Source organism: Hemicordylus capensis, chromosome 1, assembly GCF_027244095.1.
Source record: "Hemicordylus capensis ecotype Gifberg chromosome 1, rHemCap1.1.pri, whole genome shotgun sequence".
NCBI classification, from domain to species: Eukaryota; Metazoa; Chordata; class Lepidosauria; order Squamata; family Cordylidae; genus Hemicordylus; species Hemicordylus capensis.
In genome coordinates this window covers 297,104,017-297,125,616 of record NC_069657.1, presented here as the reverse complement: position 1 = coordinate 297,125,616, position 21,600 = coordinate 297,104,017, and the positions used below count along the sequence as shown (strand labels likewise).

At 44.8% G+C, this 21,600-nt stretch overlaps 1 protein-coding gene across 1 annotated transcript; it reads right to left on the bottom strand.

Moving 5' to 3' along the window:
* Positions 1-955: 955 nt before the first annotated feature.
* Positions 956-21,159, bottom strand: BAG2 (BAG cochaperone 2). The gene is made up of 3 exons (XM_053286496.1): positions 20,786-21,159; positions 2,975-3,084; positions 956-2,624 (listed from the first exon to the last, which is right to left on the bottom strand). The coding sequence occupies exons 1-3, from the start codon at positions 20,944-20,946 to the stop codon at positions 2,224-2,226; spliced, it is 672 nt and encodes a 223-aa protein (XP_053142471.1). The 5' UTR covers positions 20,947-21,159; the 3' UTR covers positions 956-2,223.
* Positions 21,160-21,600: the final 441 nt, after the last annotated feature.

Genomic DNA, 21,600 nt, shown 5'->3' with positions numbered 1-21,600 from the left:
TTTCTCTGTAAAAATAATCATAATCATCATTAACCAAACATGCTGTGTGGTGACAGCAGGAGGCTGATTTACTTAACATTTAATGTAGTGTAGTTGCAATTAAGTTCATCTGATAAGTCTGTTAAACCATTTTAATTAACAAAGTGAGTTTCTATAGGACCAAATGAGGAGGACACTTTAAAAATTCAGTCCCATTAAGGTAAATTTGATATCTAAAATACTTAAGCAGGACATTTCAAACCTAAAGGATTGTCACTTAACAAAATAATATGAAGGTTCTTTTGGAGTGCTGCATAGACCTCTGTGATCAAAGACAAAAAGCTATCCCCCCACTGAAAGTCAAATGGCCATTAAGGCATACATACGGAGTGGGGGGAGAGAACCACACACTCGTGATTATTACAAGAACTTGCAAAGTGAATGGGACTAAGAAACATAAAAAATATGTATGACATTTTTCTGTGCAAAATTCTCAACTGATTTTAAAAACTTTTTTCCACTATTACAGGTTGTTACAGATATTGCAGTGTCACTGATGTGCATGGTAGTTCTGGGAGCATAATTATCTCAGCACCCTGAATTTAATTTTTTATGGTAATAGGTGTGTGTAAGTCAGTGTGTAAGTCAAGCAAGAGTGGTGAGAGAAGGCAATCTTGTGCCCACATTTCTGTGACAATTTTGTTCCTATTTTTCTGTCCTACAGTTCCAGTGCAAGTTGCATGGAATTTTTTAGCCTGTAGAAACTGGGTGATGCACCTTTAGCAGCTTAACAACTCCTAGTTGCAAGGCACTGTGATTAGTATGGGCTCCATTAGCCTGAAAGAATAGGGATGCAGCAAATAGTGACAAACAAATGGGTGTTTGAGCAGTGCAATAAAACTGGGAAGGCAACTAAAATATCATCATACAGTTACCTATACAGTCCAAGTATATGCTCCAAAGAAGGCTGCTGAAGTATATTTACAGTGCAGAGTGCAATCTACTTTATTTATGGATTTACAGCAAGAAAAAAGTGCACATCAAATTTTCTTTCACACCTGTTGCAGCAATCTTCCAATTCCACAGTCTGTCTTATGTATACAGATTCATTCACTACCGGGAGGGTGGGGGGAACATAGTGGGTAACATTTTTGTATAGGACCATTGAGATTGAAGGCTTCCTAGAGAACTGAAAGAGCAAAATAGGTACTAACTAGCTTCCAGAGTTTAACAACAACAACTAATTTTACAAATATTAAAAATATCATCTAGGTAATGAGGTAAAATCCTATCCCGAGGTGCAGAGTTCTTTAAGGAATTCAAACCAAAGTGGCTGTACAATTAAGTCCTCTTAAGATGTTGTTTACTAGTGTGTAGGTGGCTGTGTCCCCAAAGTTAAGGCCACTTACCATTTAATTTTTGTTTTGGGGAAAGAAAGAAAAATAAAGCAGCCAGAGCACAAAACTCCAGAAATCTATTGGTTTTTGCTAAGTGCTTCCTGTTTGAGCCAAGCACCTACTCAAAAGAAACATTCTACCTCCACATGAAAGTGTTTTCAGGCTCTGGGTGCTTGGTACTGTGAAACACTTTCTTCTGCTATCGTACCCACAGACTTGTTTTGGGACACTGCTACCCCAAACTATATTCGACTTTGGCTTGGGGTAGTAACTATATAGTGTATATGAGAGTTAAGTAGCTCATTCTATGGAACCTATAGTTCTATTCACATGAAGCAACTTATAAAAAGTTAGTAGACTGTTAAATGTCTACTTTTACTGCTCATATCCTCAAATACAGCTACAATGTCCTACTGACATGTTAACACCAACAGGTCACCAAACTACTCAGCCCCATGTGGGGAACAAAAACTGCTGAATGTTCATGTGTTTCTATGGTTCTTGCACTAGCTGAACTCTGTAGCTGCCACAGAATAAGTGCTCTGTATGAGCACACACTAATTAGTATTCATTTTATCTTTGATGAAAGCAGAGACACTTTACCCCAAGAGTAAGGTAAGGCTATTGTTCCTGAATTCTCTCTTTCCAACTTTACCTCTGAGTGCTCTGAAAGCCCAAGAATAGATTAAAGAGCTATACAGACATAGAGGGGCCTCTGTTTCTTCAAATTCCAGGTTATGAGATTTGCCTTAACAAGCCCCCTAAACTTAGAGTTGAATGGTTTTAATTTGTTTGCCTTTGTGCGTTTTACGGAAACATTCATTTTGATCATTGTGTTCAACAGCTTTTAATCCTTTCCATTGTTGCAGAGCTGCCTTGCAGTTACCTTCTGATGCTCTAACAGCATGATGGATTTTTCAGAGTTTGCTATATTTCTAAGCAAAGTCTCTAGCCGTCTTTTGATTTTCTTCTGATCTTCTATAGCACATCCAATGACAACAGACTGGAATTTCTGGTCAATGGGTCCAGATGGCACTTCAGAAGTACATGCACCATAAAGTGACATTAAGCGGCTCCTGGAGTCTTCCAGATCATCCAGAAGTTTTCCAACAATTTCATCAATCATCCGTGTAGCATGCAACAGAGATTCCTGCTGCTGAGGATTCCGGATAGTCTCTACAGAAACCTCAACAGTGAGGGTTCTGCCCATCAGGCGTTTGGCAGTCAAATTGAGTTCTTCCCTTTCACCTGCATTTTGAAAATGAAACAATTTTGGTTTAAAGCTTTATAGAACACCAACTTACTGTACTGTTTGTGTTGGGTCAAGTGAACTAATGGTAGTTTTTGCATCATCTGTTCTTCCATGGTAGGCCACAGAAGTTAGTGCACAATAACAATTCCATGAGCTCTTGGTAGAGATCTTGAATTGATCAATATTAGTGGCTCTCTATACTAGATAGTCAAGCAAAATGTATTCATTTATGGGTAAAGCTGCTTCAACATTGTGTTCCCAAAATATGTGAAATTACTATGATTTTTACATATCTTTGCTCAAAGTGAGTTTCAAATGAGAGGTTTAAGAATGGCAGGGCTCTTACCTTCACTAATGTTCCTCATATCTTGGCTGTTTTGAATGCTGTGGATCATTTCCAGAAGGATTTCCTTCTCTTGCTCCATAGAAGATGCTGCATCACGCAGAGCTTCAACCCTAAAAAAAGGGAGGGGAAACAAATAGCAAAAGAGTTTACACATCTTAAAACAGCACGTTTGTCAGCTTGCTATGGTTTCCATTTATCAATGAACTGAAAGCATTATTCATTAATTGCAGTAAACATTCATTTTACTTTTTTCATTAAAAGAAGAGATTGAAATTCTTTGCACATGTAAGCCATGATACAGTGCAATAATCTGTCTTTTTTAATCAGCAGAGCTAACAGCAACTTTGCGAGGGGAGGATTGAATATTTCCATACCATGGTAATGCCACTGTCCTGAGCAATGGATAAGACTTTTCTTTCTCAACTGCCCTGTCGAATTTTACAGCTTAAGACTAATTGAGAACACAGACATTCCCCTTTACAGGTGAAACTCGAAAAATTAGAATATTGTGCAAAAGTTCATTAATTTCAGTAATGTAAATTAAAAGGTGAAACTGATATATGAGATAGATGCATTACATGCAAAGCAAGATAAGTCAAGCCTTAATTTGTTATAATTGTGATGATCATGGCATACAGCTCATGAGAACCCCAAATCCACAATCCCAGAAAATTAGAATATTACATGAAACCAATAAAACAAGGATTGTAAATAGAACAATATCGGACCTCTGAAAAGTATAAGCATGCATATGTATTCAGTACTTGGTTTGGGCCCCTTTTGCAGCAATTACTGCCTCAATGCGGCGTGGCATGGATGCTATCAGCCTGTGGCACTGCTGAGGTGTTATGGAAGACCAGGATGCTTCAATAGCGGCCTTCAGCTCTTCTGCATTGTTTGGTCTCATGTCTCTCATCCTTCTCTTGGCAATGCCCCATAGATTCTCTATGGGGTTCAGGTCAGGCGAGTTTGCTGGCCAATCAAGCACAGTAATCCCCATGGTCATTGAACCAGGTTTTGGTACTTTTGGCAGTGTGGGCAGGTGCCAAGTCCTGCTGGAAAATGAAGTCAGCATCCCCATACAGCTCGTCTGCGGAAGGAAGCATGAAGTGCTCCAAAATCTCCTGATAGACGGCTGTGTTGACCCTGGACTTAATGAAGCACAGTGGACCAACACCAGCAGATGACATGGCTCCCCAAATCAACACAGACAGTGGAAACTTCACACTGGATTTCAAGCATCTTGCATTGTGTGCCACTCCATTCTTCCTCCAGACTCTGGGTCCTTGGTTTCCAAATGAGATGCAAAAGTTGCTCTCATCAGAAAAGAGGACTTTGGACCACTGAGCAACAGACCAGTTCTTTTTTTCTTGAGCCCAGGTAAGATGCTTCTGACGTTGTTTGTTGTTCAGGAGCGGCTTGACAAGAGGAATATGACATTTGAAGCCCATGTCCAGGATCCGTCTGTGTGTGGTGGCTCTTGATGCACTAACTCCAGCCTCAGTCCACTCCTTGTGAAAGTCCCCAACACTTTTGAATGGCCTTTTCCTGACAATCCTCTCCAGGCTGCGGTCATCCTTGCTGCTTGTGCACCTTTTTCTTCCACACTTTTCCCTTCCACATAACTTTCTATTAATGTGCTTTGATACAGCACTTTGGGAACATCCAACTTCTTTTGCAATTACCTTTTGAGGCTTTCCCTCCTTATGGAGGGTGTCAATGAGCATACTAGCTGCACAGCAACATGCTCCCAAGAGCCACAATGAGTTCAGTGTTCCCTCTAACAGGGATTCCCAAATGTTATTGACTACAACTCCCAAAATCCCCAGCTGCAACGGCTTTTGCTTGGGGATTCTGGGAGCTGTAGTCAACATCAGGGGATTCCAGTTAGAGGGAACACTGAATGAGTCCTGGCTCCCTGATACGTGTTTCTGCAATACACAATGTAAAACGTCAGCCCTTTCCCAATGTGTTTTTATCACTTGTGCATTGAACCAAGTGGGGAGAAGGCTCTGTCCCTGATACAGGTGCATCCATTTAATTGTCCAGACTTGGAACATGCATTTGACTATGAAGTGGGTTCCTAAATGTATTTATTTATTTGGCATAGTTGTATACTGCCCAAAACACAAGTCTCTGGGTTGTTTACAACAAAACAATAAAAACAACAAATAAGGTTAAAACATTACAACCATTTTAAATTTAAAACATTAAAACTACTAAAAATAATCAAACTATTAAAACAGTATCTAATTCAAAGCCTGGGTGAACAAATGTGTCTTGACTGCCTTTTTAAAAGTTGTAAGAGATGGGGAGGCTCTTCTTTCAGCAGGGAGTGTGTTCCAAAGTATGTCGGAACAGAGCCTGCAACAGAGCCTGCAACAAAGTATGTCGGGGCAGAGCCTGCAACTGGCAGGGCCACAACCAAGCTCACATGTTCACTGAACATGTAATAAAAATGTCTGAAAGGGGCTATCATTTTCAGATGATAGTGGGTTCATCTGAAATATTTAACATGTCTTGCTCCTTCTACAATATGTGAAGAGGCCCTTAAATGCTAAACCAATGTTTCTAATGTAGGTGATGCTTAAAAACAACATTTTCATTCATGTATCTTGTTGAAAATTCCTTTCAACAATTCATAGACAATTTGATTCCTAGGAGAAGTACATATCAAAGGACAGATTATTTTCTGCTTCTACAGGGGATAAATTCTACCTACACTGGAGCAGGAGAAATTAACACTATCTTGTTGGGTAAGTAAAGCTCACCTTGCAGCTATGATCTATCACTGTGCTATATAGGTAGTGTTTTATGTCAAAAACAGGCAGAACAGCCTATAAATGAGTTCTTTGGTATTTTCCAAACTCTAAGAAGTTACATACACATACACAGACACACACACTGCCAAAAAAAAAAAGGCAACAGAAAAGCTTTCTGTATCTCATAGGTGTAATGATAGGGGGGGCAGGGGGGCACATACCCCCGGCGCCACTCTGCTTGATCACGTGGGGGGTGCCCAAAAGAGCCCCTGCCTGAACATTTTAAAAAAAAATTGTTCGGGGTTTTTTGGGGGGGGGGGTTGCGCAGCAGGCAGGGACGCATTGAGCAGTCCCCCTCCCTGGGTCCCGGCACCTCCATTGCTCTGGGCGCCGCCGTGGCGCGGGCGCCTAAAGTGCAGTGATTTTTGAGTGCCTGCCTGCTTGTTGCCACTTCGGTGAATTGGCGTCGTGGTGGGACCGTCATTCATCTCATCATCATCAGTCCGCTGACGTGGCGTCTCCACCCCATGGCACCCCTCCCACCAGTCGCGCATGCGTGTCTGGCCTGGCGACACAGCGCGCATGCGTGTCTGCCGCCGCGTGGACTTCGTCTTCTTCACGCAGCATTGGCAGCGACCACGAGGCAGGAGACGCAGCGCTTTGTGCAGCAGCAGCACAGGAGCAGAGGAAGAGAATTCGACGGCCTGCCTGCCTTCAATCATCACCAGTGCCAAGCAACGCAATAAAGCAAGTGCTACGGACAACGGGACAAGGTGTGTGTGCGTGATGATCTTTTTTATTATTTTACAAAGTTTGCTTGTTCCTCTGTATCCTACTCCATTTTTATTTATGTTACAGCCAATATTTTATTACTCGCATAAAACATTTATCCAGGAACCCGCCTCGTGTCCTTCATTTCCCTCGCTCCCCCCCGCCCCTGTTTTCTTTGCAGCTGGGACAGGAGGCGGAGGGCTGAGTCCACGGTGAAGTTGGGGGCGGTGGGCTCGGGAGTGCGGCGCCTCTTGAGTGGTTCCCTTGCAGGTCCTCTTCCCGTCTGCTATCTAAGCCAGGAGATTCCCTTTGAGCGCCCTCCGCCCCACCCCGCCCCAAGACTGCCCGCGCTACTCTGAGGCGTCCCCTTGCCCAGCAGGACAGAGATCCTCTGGAACAGAAGCCCTGGTCTGCTCAGGGGCGGCGGGGGGCTCCTGCTTCCTAGCAGCGGCAGCTCAGCTGCTCGAGATGGAGGACGGAGAAGAAGAGAGTCGCAGATAGCGTGAGCGGGGAGCGCTCCGGGAAAGGGCACTTTAGTTAGCACATCTCTTGTGTCTCCGTGGGGCTGTGTCTCCAGAGTTAGGCTGGGGTGGGGGGACGCAGGTAGAGACCGCCACGGCGCCACCCACGGGGCTTGAACTTTTCCCCAGGAGACCCCTGGACAAACTAGTGTGTGTTGTAGTAGTCTGACCTTAAGTTGCTGACTGTGAAGCTAAAATGGTGCTTTGCTCTCCTGGCGGAAAATTGGAGTGAGTTAAGAGTTGCTTGCTAAGTTGCTTCCCAGATGTGCTCATCTCCTTGGGGAGATGTGCCTGCCGTGTTTGAAGAGAGAGGGTTTTTTGTTATATATATATATGTGTGTGTGTGTGTGTGTGTGTGTGTTTATCTATTATGATTTCATCTCTTCATGAATTTTAAATGTGTTATGTTTTTAATTATGTACACCACTTATAGATTTTTTAACTAGATGGTATATAAATTCAAATAAATAAATAGATCTTGTACTGGACCTCAACTGGTGCTTCTGTCCCCTCCTTCTGCATCCCACAGCTTTCCTGAATAGGAAGAGAGACTGTATGGCATGACCCAGCCCACCTTTGTACCAATTGAGGGGTGTATGGCACAGCACCAGCAGCAGCTCTTTCTCTGCCCCTTTCTCCTCCCCACCCATCTTTTATTTATTTATTTATTTATTTTTGCATTTATATACCGCCTTTCGTTAAAAAGATAACCCCTTGGCAAATACCTTATGTCCCTGTATCATCCCAGGGAGATTTGGGGAAAGTCAGCCGAGGGGGAGCTTAGGAAGCCCTAAGTATTGAACTTCCTGGTGCATGTCCTTAGAATTCCCTCTTAATTGTGTCTAGCCCAATTGCATCTCCTTCAGTCTACCCTGTGGTAGGCAAATAGATGCTTGAGCTTGATCCATTTAGGGAGACCAAAGATTGTTACTAACTGTACCACTAAGTAAGGTACATGTATTCCAAACTTTAGTGAGACATAGTTGTAAATATGACATATAAAAGACCCCTTGACCAATTTTGGAGGTTAGTATTCTTTTCATCACTTTAGTACTTCCCTCAGAGTTGCCCCTGGCTGAGTGGCTGGGTCATTTACCTAATAAGTGATTATCATAGTTGAAATACTTTATATTCTGCCTTTATCCAACATGGCTAACAATTCAAAGCAATCTAACAGAAGTTACAGCTTTTAAGCACTAGGTGCTAGGTGATTTGCCCAGCCAAGTAGCTGTGATTTAATGTTGTGCATAGCTTTCATTTAGCAAGAATCGCTAAATGAAAGCGCCACACAACGTTAAACTTCAGCTACTGTGATGCTGCTGAAATCTAGGAGAACCATCTGTGTTGGAACAGATTCCTATGGCTGTAAATCTGGAAGCTGCTGCCTTCTCCCGAGTCAAGCCATTGCTCTGTCCAACCCACTATTATCTGCTCTGACTGGCAGCTGCTTTCCAAGTGCTGCTACCTGCTGAAGGATCTTTCCCAGTATTGCAAGTCAAGAGCCTATTAAACCGGCAAATTCATGGAGAGCAGGTCTATCAATGGCTACTAGTCTGGTGACTGTGGGCCACCTCCAGCCTCAGAGGCCAGATGCCCCGAAATCCCAGCTGCAGCAGGGCTGTTCTTATGTTCTAGTAGCAGCAACAATATGTGCTGCATAGCAGTCTTTCTGCTTTTTTGGTCTGCACAGCAGGGAGGGGGAGACACAGGACACCAAATCAATAATAAATAAAGAGGATCACCATGTTAGAAGTTGCCTCTTTGCCCAGTTAGCAGGGGATTCATCAATCCATTTTCCACAGATCACAATTGCAAATTCATTTTATGGTCCCGTTACTTGACACTGTATTGCATGCCTTTTCACTTCACAGTGCACTGTGCATTTTGTCATTGAGGAGGGATTGGCAATATTAAATTCACTGAACTGACTTGGAAAGCTCATAAATGAGTTCAATTTCTGAGCCCCAGCTAATTAAACCATATGTACTTATGGGATCAGTAATGATGAGAGAAACCTCAATGAAACTTGCAACCATACCACACTGCATTCAACACATGGGACAGGATTTCTTACACTATGTGTGAGTAATTTGGATTTTTGCCCATTTAAATGTCAAAAGCTGAGGGGCAATGATACAGCTAACCTCATGGCTTGAGTGGACCTGGATGTTCATCTGCTATGATACAGTAATGTAGGCCTGAGATCTACCATGAAGTTGTCATCTCACAGTCGTAATTCTGATGTTTGGGACACAAGCCTAATTCACAGGGTTGTTGTGAGGAAAGACATAAGTATGTAGTGCACCACACTGGGCTACTTGGAGGGAGAGCGGGATATAAACTGTAAAAATAAATAAATTGAAATACAAAAAATAAATACTATTTTCTCTCAAAAAACAACTGCAACTCTGCTGACTGGAACTGCAGGCACACAACCAACCACAAACCCGTGCTTAGAACCAGCCTACTGTGAGTAAAGCAAACCTTTCTAAGTAAAATGCAATTTGATGTTAAGCAGTGTAATTTATTGTAAATGAATTAATTTGATATTAATGAAGTCAATATTGCTTGGCTTCATGTGCTGAGCTTCATTGCTGGGGGGGAGGAATTAAAATCTCATCTCTGGGCCCACTACAACCTTGCTACGCCCAGACTTCAATACAAAAACAGTTGTGGGTGTGTGTTGGCTCTCAACAATTCCAGTATACTGGAAAGCATTATTGTGTAACCAGGGGTGTCAAATGCAGACATAGGTGTGCATAGGGCATAGGGCTCCTTGGAGGAAGAGTGGGATGTTGACATAATGAACAAATTCCCTTAGAGATTCGAACGTCATCATGCCACCGAAGAAGGCAAGTGGAGCTGCAGGACGGAAGAGGCGGAGGCTGGAGGCAGAGGAAGCCCAGAGGTCGAGCAGGGTCCTCGAGTCATTCCTTACAAGGCCCGGGACAAGTAGCTCCACACCACCTCCCACAGAGTCGCCAGCACAAGTGGAGGAGGAAGTCCAGCCAGGTGAAGGTGGATCAAGTGCACATCCGCCACAAGTGGAGGAGGAAGTCCAGCCAGATGAGGAGGCCGAGGACGCCACAGAGAGTGTGGACGTGACAGGAGGGGAACCCGGTGGAGATGTCGAGTCTACTGATGAGAGTGAGACTGAACCCAAGGAGGAGGACAGTATCAGTATGTGCAGTGAACCGGATGCTGACCAAGAGCCTCTAACTGTTAGGCCGGAAGTGATTGAGCGGCATGACATCGGACTTCTGCAGTTTGACCAGGATACAGGAAGACCAATTATCTCTGACACACTAAGAACAGAAATGATAAAGCTGGGTGCAAAGTACTTTCAGAACTCTAAGGGGCCTTTCCTACCAACTAAAAACCGTGCGATGAACAAGACTTGGTTCAGGAAGAGATTGGGGAGTGGCCATGGTGAGGAGGTGATTCGCAAATGGCTGCTCTATTCCCCTTCGAAGAGGTCGGCATTTTGCTTCTGCTGTCTTCTCTTTTCCCGATCAGCGCATCAGTCAACATTGGAGCAGGAAAGTGGATTCAACCACTGGAAAAAAACTGAAAGGATTTCTGTTCATGAGAATGCCAAGAATCATCGGGAGTGCTTTGCACAGTGGATAGAAATGCAAAGAAATATTGCTGGAAACAGAGGACTCATTGATGCGGAACTTCGCTCACAGATTGAGAAGGAGAAGCAGAGATGGCGCGAAATCTTGTCAAGAATCATTACCTGCATCAAATACCTTGCAACTCAGAACCTGGCTTTGCAAGGACATAGGGAGTCAGTTCAGCTAAACAAGGATGACACCAATGTAGGAAATTTCCTTGCCTTTCTAAAAGCAATAGCTAATCATGACCCAGTCATGAGAGAACACCTGGCCCATGTGGAAAGTCATCCTGGATCCACCTCTTATCTCTCACCGGCAGTCCAGAATGAATTCATCCACCTGATGGCATCCACTGTTCACAAGAGACTACTGAGAGCCATTCGCAAAGCAAGATACTATGGCCTCATGTTCGACTCGTCTCCTGACCTGGCACACCGTGAGCAGATGTCACAAGTAGTTCGATATGTAGAAATTGATTATGAGAGTAATACAGTCCGTGTGAGAGAGTCCGTCCTTGGTTTTATCCAGGTAAGCCGGAAGGATGCCGACTAAATTGACTAAAGACATTTTTGGAAAAGTTAGAGAAGGACGGAATGGAGCTGCAAGATTGTCGGTCACAGTGCTATGACAATGCTGCTGTGATGGCTGGACACAGAAGTGGTGTTGCCCAACGAATATGTGAGAAAAACAACCTGGCTGTGTTTGTGAATTGCGACAATCAGTCACTCAACTTGGTGTGTGTACATGCAGCCAAAGAGGATGTGAAGATGGTGACATTTTTTGGAACCATTGATTCCATCTACGTGTTTTTTTCTCGCTCAACACAGCACTGGCAAAGACTAAAAAACGCCATGCCTGTGTCTCTTAAGTCAGAGTCTGAAACAAGGTGGAGCTCAAGGACGGAAGCAGTGAAGCCAGTCAACAACCACCTGGAGGAGATACTTCAAGTTCTTCAGGACATTATAGATGATGAAGATGAGACCATGGAAAGCAGAGGTGATGCAGAGCAGCTGCGCAGCCACTTGTTGACTTATGGTTTTCTGACTCTTCTAGGTTTTTGGAATAACATCCTTGCTCGAATTGACAGTGTTCAAAAGAGGCTGCAGGATCCTAAAATGAACTTCCACAATGCTGCTGTGGATTTGAAAAGCCTCCAGGCTCGTTTTGATGGTGAGAGAGAAGTGCTGGTCAGTGAGGCACTCGACGTAGGACATCGTCTCTGTGAAGAATGGGATGTCGACTTTGAAAGACGTCCGAGACGGAAAAAACGAATGTCTGGTGAGAAATCAAGAGACGCTGGGTTAACAGCTAGGGAGGAGATGGAAAGAGTCATGAAGGGAACACTCGACCGTCTTAACAGAGAACTGGGCGAAAGGTTCACTCGCCTGCATGACACTGATGCCAAGTTTGGGTTCCTTCTCGATATCGAGGGACTGTGCTACAGTGCTGACAGAGAGAACCTAAAGAAGAACTGTGAAAATTTCTGCCAAATGTACAGCACTGGTGTTGATGTGCAGCTATATGACGAGAATTTGGACATCAGAATGTTGCTAGCAACACGGACCAACATGAGAGTAGCAACACCAGAACAGCTTCTCGAATTTATAGTTGAATATGGAGATGACGCCGCCTTCCCCAACTTCCGCATTGCTCTACAGATCATGCTGACTGTTGCAGTTTCCGTGGCCAGCTGTGAAAGATCATTCAGCAAGTTAAAGCTGATACTTTCCTGTCTGAGAGCTTCCATGGGTCAAGACAGACTCTGTGATCTTGCTCTGCTGAGCGTAGAGAGAGAGGAAATGGACAAAACTAACTTTGATGGCATCATAGGCCAATTTGCATCCATGAAAGCAAGGAGGGTCCAGTTATGATTTTAGATTATATATTTTTGGTTATTTATTGGATTTTTGGATATTTGACGGATTTTTGGATATTTGTCGCATTTTTGGTTATTTGACGCATTTTGAAATTTTTGGTGATTTTTGTGATTTTAAAAAAATTTTAAATAAAAGTTTTCTGAAACATGTGTGTCAGTCAGATGTATGTATGCTGGGGGGCGCAGGGGGGCGCAATTTCAGTGCTTGCCCTGGGCGCTGTTTTCCCTAGTTACGCCACTGCTGTAACTTCAACTCCTAGTTGTTAGGAGGCTGTTAAACCTGTATCAGAAATATGTCACTTCAGACCACAGGACACTCTTCACACAGCAGGGCGCTTTCTAGTTTAGCTGCTCAACAGTGGCAAAATGCTTCCATTGAGGCAAATCACATTCAAAATGTAAATACCAAAGCGCCCAGCAGGGGGAGTAGTCTCACGAAAACTAACAACCCAAAAAATCAGCAACATTTTTATGCTGGATATACAATGTTCTAGCACTATATTACAGTGATTAAATTTGAAACAAGGCATTGGAAATATGAACGGCACCCTGCTGTCATCGTAGGGACTGCAGTGTCACAACACAGAAAATGTGGAAGCACACTTCAGAGATATGCCATGACCCCGTTGCAGGGTCTAATCTGGAAAGCACCCAGGCTTTACCATGAGTTTACTGTGAGGCTTTACTGTGAACTCAAAGTAATTCCAAAAAACCGACGCAAAAAGTGGATTTTTTTTTTACCCCGGATATAAATCAGGCTACACTCTAACATGCTCCCCAATAGTTTACAGGGACTTTGAGTAAATCGGCATGAGATATGGACACACACCCTCCATTCCAGAGGAGATGCGAGCTAAAGTGCTTTAAAAGCCCTGTGTGAAAAATGCCCAGGTGAAGCATTGACCAAATGTTCCTTGATACAAAAGAAAAAGAAACCAAGTTTCAGCTTACTTTTATTTCACTGTCTCTACAACTGGACTTAATTTTGTTAAAATCAAGGTCTACAAGTTCGATCTCTTGCACCTCAAAAGTTCACGCATCCACCATCCTGGATCGGGTGGATGACATAATCACAAACTACACCATTGGGGCATCCGTATGTGTCCATACAGCTGTACCAAATTTGGTTCAACTCAGTTAAGCAGTTTACAAGTCAGCCCACTTGCGCCTCAAAGGTTTTTGCGTCTGCCATCTTGGATTGGGGTGGATGACATCACCACAAACTACTCCATTGGGGTGTCCCTACAGCTGCAGCAATTTTAGTTCAAATTGGATAAGTGGTTCTCAAGTTAGCCCACTTGCGCCTCCAAAGTTTACGCATCCACCATCTTGAATTGGTGTGGACGCTATCATCACAAACTATGCCATTGAGGTGTCCCTGTGTGTCACTCATTGCAACTGTACATAATTTGGTTTAAATTGGTTAGGCAGCCCACAAATTAGCCTGCTTGCACCTCAGATGTTCACATGGCCACCATCTTGAGCTGGAGTGGATGACATCAGCACAAACCACGCCATTTAGGCATCCCTATGTGTCCCTGCAGCTGTAGCAAATTTGGTTCAAATTGGTTAAGCGGTTCACAAGGTAGCCCACTTGTGCCTCAAAAGTTTATGCATCTGCCATCTTGGATTGAGGTGGATGACATCACCACAAACTACACCATGGAGGTGTCCCTATGTGCCCCTACAATTGTACCCTATTTCTTTCATATTGGTCCAGGCATTGCAAAGTTGATGGTGGGGGGCACACAGACACAGAATGCTGGGTTATCTCATAAGCCTACTGGAAGGTAGGCTAAAAAGCCCAGACAGGAGTCAGAGAGGAGGCTAGGATAGAATCTTTCTGACCAAAATCTGGTTTCTTCATGAAAGGAAATTTGTGAATGGAGAAGTATTCCATCATGTTAGTACCTACAAGCAGCCCCTGACACAAATTTACCACCAGTAAGAACTGGGCCTCAATCAGTTTACAGAGTAGCTAAACTCCCAGCCAAACTTTCCGTTTCAGTCCAGTTCTGGCAAGTTTTCCCTCACTAGCTTCCTTTTTTTGGAGGTGTTGGAATATTTGTGGGAGGGCAGCAACTATTTCAGCTTTAGCTTCAAGTGAGATCTCTTTAACGTTAGTTTCTATCCCCAATTTTGTTTCTGCTAAGCTATATGTAGCAGTATTTGTTTTGTTTGACTGCAAATAGTGCTGGCCGTTTTTTTCAGTGGCCCTATTTCTATGCTCTTAACAAATTAATCATATGCATCCTTTCCCTTAACTTACACCACCACAAGAAAAACTTCCTCTGCTAAATTTCTGCATACTAGGCTGCTTATTAAGGAGATAGGAACAGGACCAGACAAACACACACACATAAGCTGCTTTTGCACATAATGGCAAACCATGGGTCCAACGGATCTGCAGTTTGCCCCCATTCCCCCCACCACATTCCCAGACAATCCTGACGGAGTCTGGGAGAGTGAGGGAGGTGAGAACTGGCTGCACGGGTTTCCTCCTTATGAAGAAAAGCCAAAGCAGCCAGTTGGAGAACAAGAGAGGGGGGAGCTTCCAACCCTCAACTCCAGTTTCAAACAGCAGCAGCCTTTGATGACTCGATGTCATTTTCTGACTGGAGGTTTTGGTGGCAAAACCAAAGTGCAACCAAGGGTACAAATTCAGGTTTGGGGTTGGAAACCTTGGGTGGCTTTTCTTTCTGAACCACGGGTACCCACATTCAGACAACCACAAACCCAAACCTCTGACATGGTTGCCTCCAGTTTGGTGTGATGTCCAAAAGCGGCCATAGAGACTCTACACACAAGCAATGTGGAGAGCCTAGGAGGGTGTGGCAGGGAGAGCGGGCTTGGCCTGCACAAGAGCACTCTGCCTTCCCTGGGCTGCCGGATCAGCTGCCCACATGATTACCGGTTCCATCATGGAGCCGGTAGGGCCCACTGGGATTGGGGGCCACTCGGCCCCCGAAAGCCCCAGGATGCCCTGCACAAGTTCGCAGGCCATTCTGGGGAAATTCCCAATGCTGGGAGCATTGTTGTTGCCTCCCGGTCGGGGATCTCCTTGTGAGTCACCACAGCACAGAGCCACAGCAACTCACAATCAGAAAAATGGGGTTAACGGAGCGCTTGCTCCACTAACTTCATTTTAGAGGAGAGGGAATTAAATGGGCTAGCCACCAGGCTCTCACAACCACTGGAAAATGGGCTGGGCTCTCTTAGCATGCTTTCCAGTGGTCGTGAGAATAGTCTCATAGACTCCTTTGGCTCTACTCCCTGGCTTGATTCCAGATTTGCTCTTGCAGTTCTGTAAAAAGATGTTCTATTTCAAACTTTGAGGTAGTTTGTTGCTGCCTTCATCTATACACAAAATACATAGTTGGCCTTAGCGATTAACTATCAGGGAACTGGTGTGTGTGGCTTAATATGTACCGAGGAGGGAAGGCTTGATGTGTGGCATTATGCTACCACACATCAAATATTTCATTTGAGAATTGGATTTTATGATAACTGGTGGCTGTGACTTGACGTGATATTTTACAATATGTATTCCCATGGGGGGGGGGAATTATTCCATTTCACACTCCTCTTGGAAAAGACATTTATTTTATCCAAAAACTGTATTATATTCTTAGTGGGGATGGGACTTGCCATTTTATGAAGAATTTCTCTTTTGAAGATTCACTCGAAGAATTTCATCTGATACCCTATTTGGGAAGAACATATCCATATTTTATTTATTGTTAGATTTATATACCGCCTTTCATTAAAAACAATCCCAAGGCATATGGGTCTCTATTTGATGTATTTGGGTTTATAAGAATTTTATAGTAATTTTCTTGCTTTGATATTATTAAATGCTTGCATTATAGTTTATATATTAATGAGCTGTGTTGGGTATTTTAATAATTTTTCGGGTTCTTTGGTCTGCTTGTCTTTATTAGAACCCATAGCACCTGGAGCTTTCTCAGACAGCAGGCTTTACCATGGGTTAATTGAGAGGCTTTACTGTGAGTTAGAAGTTGCTCCCCAAAATTAAAAAAGTGGATTTTTTTGTGGGCAAAAAATGGATATTTTTTTTACCCTGGATATAAATCGGACGACACTCTAAAATGCAATAAAAATCCCAAAATGTGTGTGAAGTGCTCCCCAATAGCTTGCAAGGACTTTGAGGTAAATTTGGCCAATATGAGAGTGCACCCCCTCCATTCTGGAGGAGATGCAAACTAAAAGCCAGGTATGAAAAACCTTCTGGTATTGTGTTGTTTATGGCATTATACTGGTGCCATGCCTGCCTTTAGGAAATAGGAGCTAGAATAGATACTCTTCACTTGAATGCAATCCCTGTAATATTCTTGGCCAATCAAGCTGCAATCATAAGCATACTTACAGGATAAGAAGTCCTGTTGAACTTGGGGGCCTTACTTCTAAGTAAGTATGCTTAGCATTGCACCAGTGATTCCTCAGAAAGTCCAGGCTCAGGCCCTGCCAACAAAAAAGGTGCCTAAACTCCATATGTTTTCTGGAATGACAGCTGGAACTCCCAGGTCCCTACTAGTTTAGAACTATATATAGGCTTCTCTCACCATAGCACCTGTGTACTTCACTCAAAACACCGGACCATCTTCCAGCAGCAAATTTCTTTCTTTCTTGCACAGATGGGAGAAAAAGCATGCGGCAGCTCCAGCCTGTTCTAAGAATCAAATGCATCAACTTCTATCATGAGGCCTTTCGGGTCATATGTACATGCTCATTACCCAAGTACTGAAGCATCAAATAATTCTTTATTTGGTGAACCATCCAAAAACAAGCTCCCCAGATAATGCAGTTTTCAAACACAATTGATTTATTGTTGTTGTTACTGTTACTATTATTATCTTCATTTTATATCCCACTATTCCTCCAAAGAGCTCAGAGCGCTGTACTACATACTTAAATTTCTCCTCACAACAACCCTGTGAAGTAGGTTAGGCTGAGAGAGAAGTGACTGGCCCAGAGTCACCCAGCAAGTATTATGGCTGAATGGGGATTTGAACTCGGGTCTCCCCGGTCCTAGTCTAGCACTCTAACCACTATACCACACTTCCATTTACAATGGAAGCAGTCCATAAGTTGGAGGCAAGGTCTATCAACGGCTACTAGTCAGAGGGCTATAGGCCACCTCCAGCCTCAAAAGCAGGTTGCCTCTGAGTACCAGTTGCAGGGGAGTAACAGCAGGAGAGAGGGCATGCCCTCAGCTCCTGCCTGTGGCTTCCAGTGGTATCTGGTGGGCCACTGTGTGAAACAGAATGCTGGACTAGATGGGCCTTGGGCCTGATCCAGCAGGGCTGTTCTTATGTTCTAAAGTTCAGAAGTGACTGAACCATGTGTATATGCCTATAAGCAAGCAACACAGAGACAGCTTTGGAAAATGAGAATCTCTCTTACCAAAAAGAATTTACTGCATTAATATCACCCCTTTCTTCAGTAGCCTCATTGCTAAGCCCACAAACTCTCACTTTCCCTAAGACTCCAACTACCTCTGTATGCAGTCTAGGAAGAAGGTGCCTCATTATGTATCACCAATGAACTTGGATCTGAGAAACCTGGATTCAGATTTCAGCTCAGCTAACAAAAACTGAGCAGCTAGCGAATAACTCCCTGTGAAACCTTTAAGCCTTAAGCAGATTACTTCCTATCAACTACTGTTTCCTCTCTGTATTTTAGAGGGACCAATAGGGCTATAGCCAGGGTGGGGCTAGCAGGAGCACCATCCCTCCCACCATATACTAAAGGACAGCTTCCTGGTTTTGGAGTAGGGAAATTTTTGCTTGTTAAAAAGTATCCAGCCTTCCCCAACAACGTGGTACGAGATCTTGTAGGTCTCTAAACTCCACACATCAACCAGCCCAGCTCTGCCCACTCAAGATTCCCCGGCCTCATGGTGGATTTGGCAGTATCACTATTTTATTTATCAGGTCTAGGCCAAATGGTATATTACATTAATAATGCAGTTGGTCCTGACATGCAACGTTTTCCTTCCCTAAACAGCAGCCGGAGGTGGGGTGGGGAGGCAATCCAGATTAGGACTATGGTATATGGGGAGTGGACCTACATATATGAACAAAATAAGCTGCGTGCATCAAGTCAGACTATTGGCCCATTTAGCTCAATGTTATCCACAGTGACTGACAGTGCCTCTCCAGGGTTTTGGACAGGGGTCTTTCCCAGATGCCAGAAGTTAAGACATTCTGCACAGAAAGCAAGTGCTCTGCTACTAAATTAGAGACCCCACAGAGGGGCTTTAACCCCTCTCCCCCTTGCCCCAAACCACTGGGGTGGCCCCAGGAGAGAAGCTACTACTCAAGGGCATAGCACGGTTGGAGCGGGCCCAGAGACAAGATTTTAACCCTCCCCCCCACTGAAGCTCAGCTCATGAAGTAAAGAAATCTTAAATGAGGCTGAATAGTGGTAACAAAAAGCATAGTAAATATATCTATATCTATATCTCCTATGTGGCACAATAGAACATCATCCTAGAACATCATATTAGAGAAAGACATGCTGTTCTGGTAGCTCCAGGTCTTAACACTCACATCAGTTTCAGAGGATGAATACAACTGAAGGAAGCCCAGACCAGTGTGCGGCTGGGGGAGTCAATCATGTGACTTGCCTCTGGGGAACACCTCAAAGGCAGTGGGTCCTCAGACAACTGTCTCCCCTTGCCCTATTATAGTTACGCCCCTACTAGTACTACTACTGCTACTCCTATTATTGTTTATATTCTGTTTTTCAACAATATACCATTTTTTCAAGCTCCCATTGGCACTGCTAGAGCCCCCACCTCCCATGTCACAGTCCTGACCTAGAATCAGCCCCATACAGCTGCAATTTAGGGAAGAAAAACCAAACATGCCAGGGCCAATCACATTATTAATGTACTGTGTGGTTTGGCCCTAAGTGACCTTGAAAAAAGTAATCCTTCAGCTTCTATGACTGTAAGCCTGGCAGGATGCTTAAGGCTGCAATCTAAACACACTTAGTAAGCACCCTTCAACTTAGAGGGGCTTACTCCTGAGTAAAAATGGTTAGGGTTTATCTTTTCAAAGGGAAACCTAAGGAAGTGCTTACTTATTTAAGGAAGGTGATCATAATAAGTAAACAGTTCTGAACTTTTTATTCAACTTGCATGTTTCTGATACTGGGCTGGTTCAGATGATACCGAGTGCATGGTCGACTGGACACATTTCCCGCATCTGATGTGCTGTCTTGCCGGCACTTAACTGCACCACATGGCAGTTCGTTAGACACCCACACACACCCCTCCTCCACGCATGTGAGAGGTCCGGCAGATGTATCATCAGAACCAGCCCACTAACAATTCAGATACTCAAAGATCCAGACAGACACTGGGGCTTGGTAACAGGAGCATTCTTCCAATGTTACATTCAGCATGTGAAGAGAGACGTGTTCAGCACCCTCTCTGCATAATCCCTACTGTACATTCATAGCGCTCTTTCTGTGCGATGGGAAACCCTGGCATAGGATCCATGCGTCGCACAGCACTCACTCTCCGCCCTGCCTCTGCACGTCCAATGTGATATGTGAACAGTGCCAGGTTTACAGATGTTTCTGTGAGTTGTGAGGAAAACAGCTGATTCCCCACTCATTTCTTTGAAGCCCCACCTGGAAATGTGACAGCCCAGAAGGCTCTGCGCCAAAGCAGCTGAGAAGCGCTTTGAAAGTGTAAAAGTAAGCCTAATTATAGGATTAGGATTCGAAGTGTCCACATTTCCGTCTCCTCACACCAGGCCTCCTATACCTTTTTGTATTGCAGGCAACATTCAGCAGGCGGAGGGTGGTTCCCACCCATCCACCCCGCTCCCCCGGCCTCCCGTGACCATCCCTACCCGTTAAAACCTTGCAACCGGTAAAAGGCACAAGTTATCCTTCAGGGAGGTGGGACAAAACCTTAGAAGAAATATAATATTATTAATACATGTATGCATAATCTTGCCTTTTATGACAGGGTGTGTGTGTGTGTGTGCTGTGAGCGCCGCTTCATGCAAACAGCTCTCTGTCCCCCGTTCCCCGCTTCCTTCCTTCCTTCCACTCTCAAAAAGGGGCCATGAAAGTGCCTCTCCTCTTCCTCCTCCCCCTCCCCGGCCCTCCCGGAGGTACACGCGCCCCAAGCGAAGGGTGATGCAGCACTCTGGTTCTCCTTCTCCCGCCGCCCCGAAGAAACACAAACGCCGCGGTCTCCCTGCCCGTGCCCCTGCCGGAATTACCTCCGCTCCAGCTGGTCGAGGTTCTCGAGCAGGCGGCTGGAGCGGTCCGCCATGGAGGTGGAGCGAAAGAAGCGGCCTCGGAGCTGCCCCCCGCCGGCTTGCTGGACTACCTCGCCGCCGCCGCCGCTCTTGGCGGCGCTGCTAATCTTGGCCTGGGCCATGGCGGGCTGCGCGGAGAGACAATCGGCGCCAGCGTCGCCGGACGTTTCAGCCGGCGGTCCAGAGGGCGCGAGAGAAAGTCCCTGAAGGCAGCGACTGCGGCGCTCCCGGGCTGACACCCGCCTCGCTGCCCCCGCCCAAAGCAGGGAAGTCTCCCCCTCCCTTGTCTCGCCGAAGAGCCAGCAGCCCTTAACGGGGCGAAAGGCAAGTGCCCGGGCTCAGATCTTCTGTCTGTCCCCCTCCCGCCTGAAGCGCCTCGCAGCAGGCGGGTTGTGATTTTTAGTAAACACTCTGCACATGTTCAGAGCTGCTCTCTGCTTTAGCAGTACTCCTCCACGTGTCATTAATTCCTGCCATCGCGCACTGAAAACGGCCTTCGCCTTAGTGAACCCTGGGTGAAAGGGCTCCGTTACAGGAAACGCAGTCATCCCGCAAGTCTAAACATGTTGGGGCAGGCAGTGGTGTGCGAAGTAAAACAAAAAACGTATTTCCTTAAGTACCTTGGGTTCAGAGGTGTGTTCAGACGATAGTCCAAATTGGCCCTAGCAAATACATGCAGGAGTGTGGGTGCGCTGGTCACTTCTCCACTGCTGCTACTGCAGCATGCCATTGCCTAATCGCTTGGTAGCTATTCAATTTAAATATTAAAGTAGTAT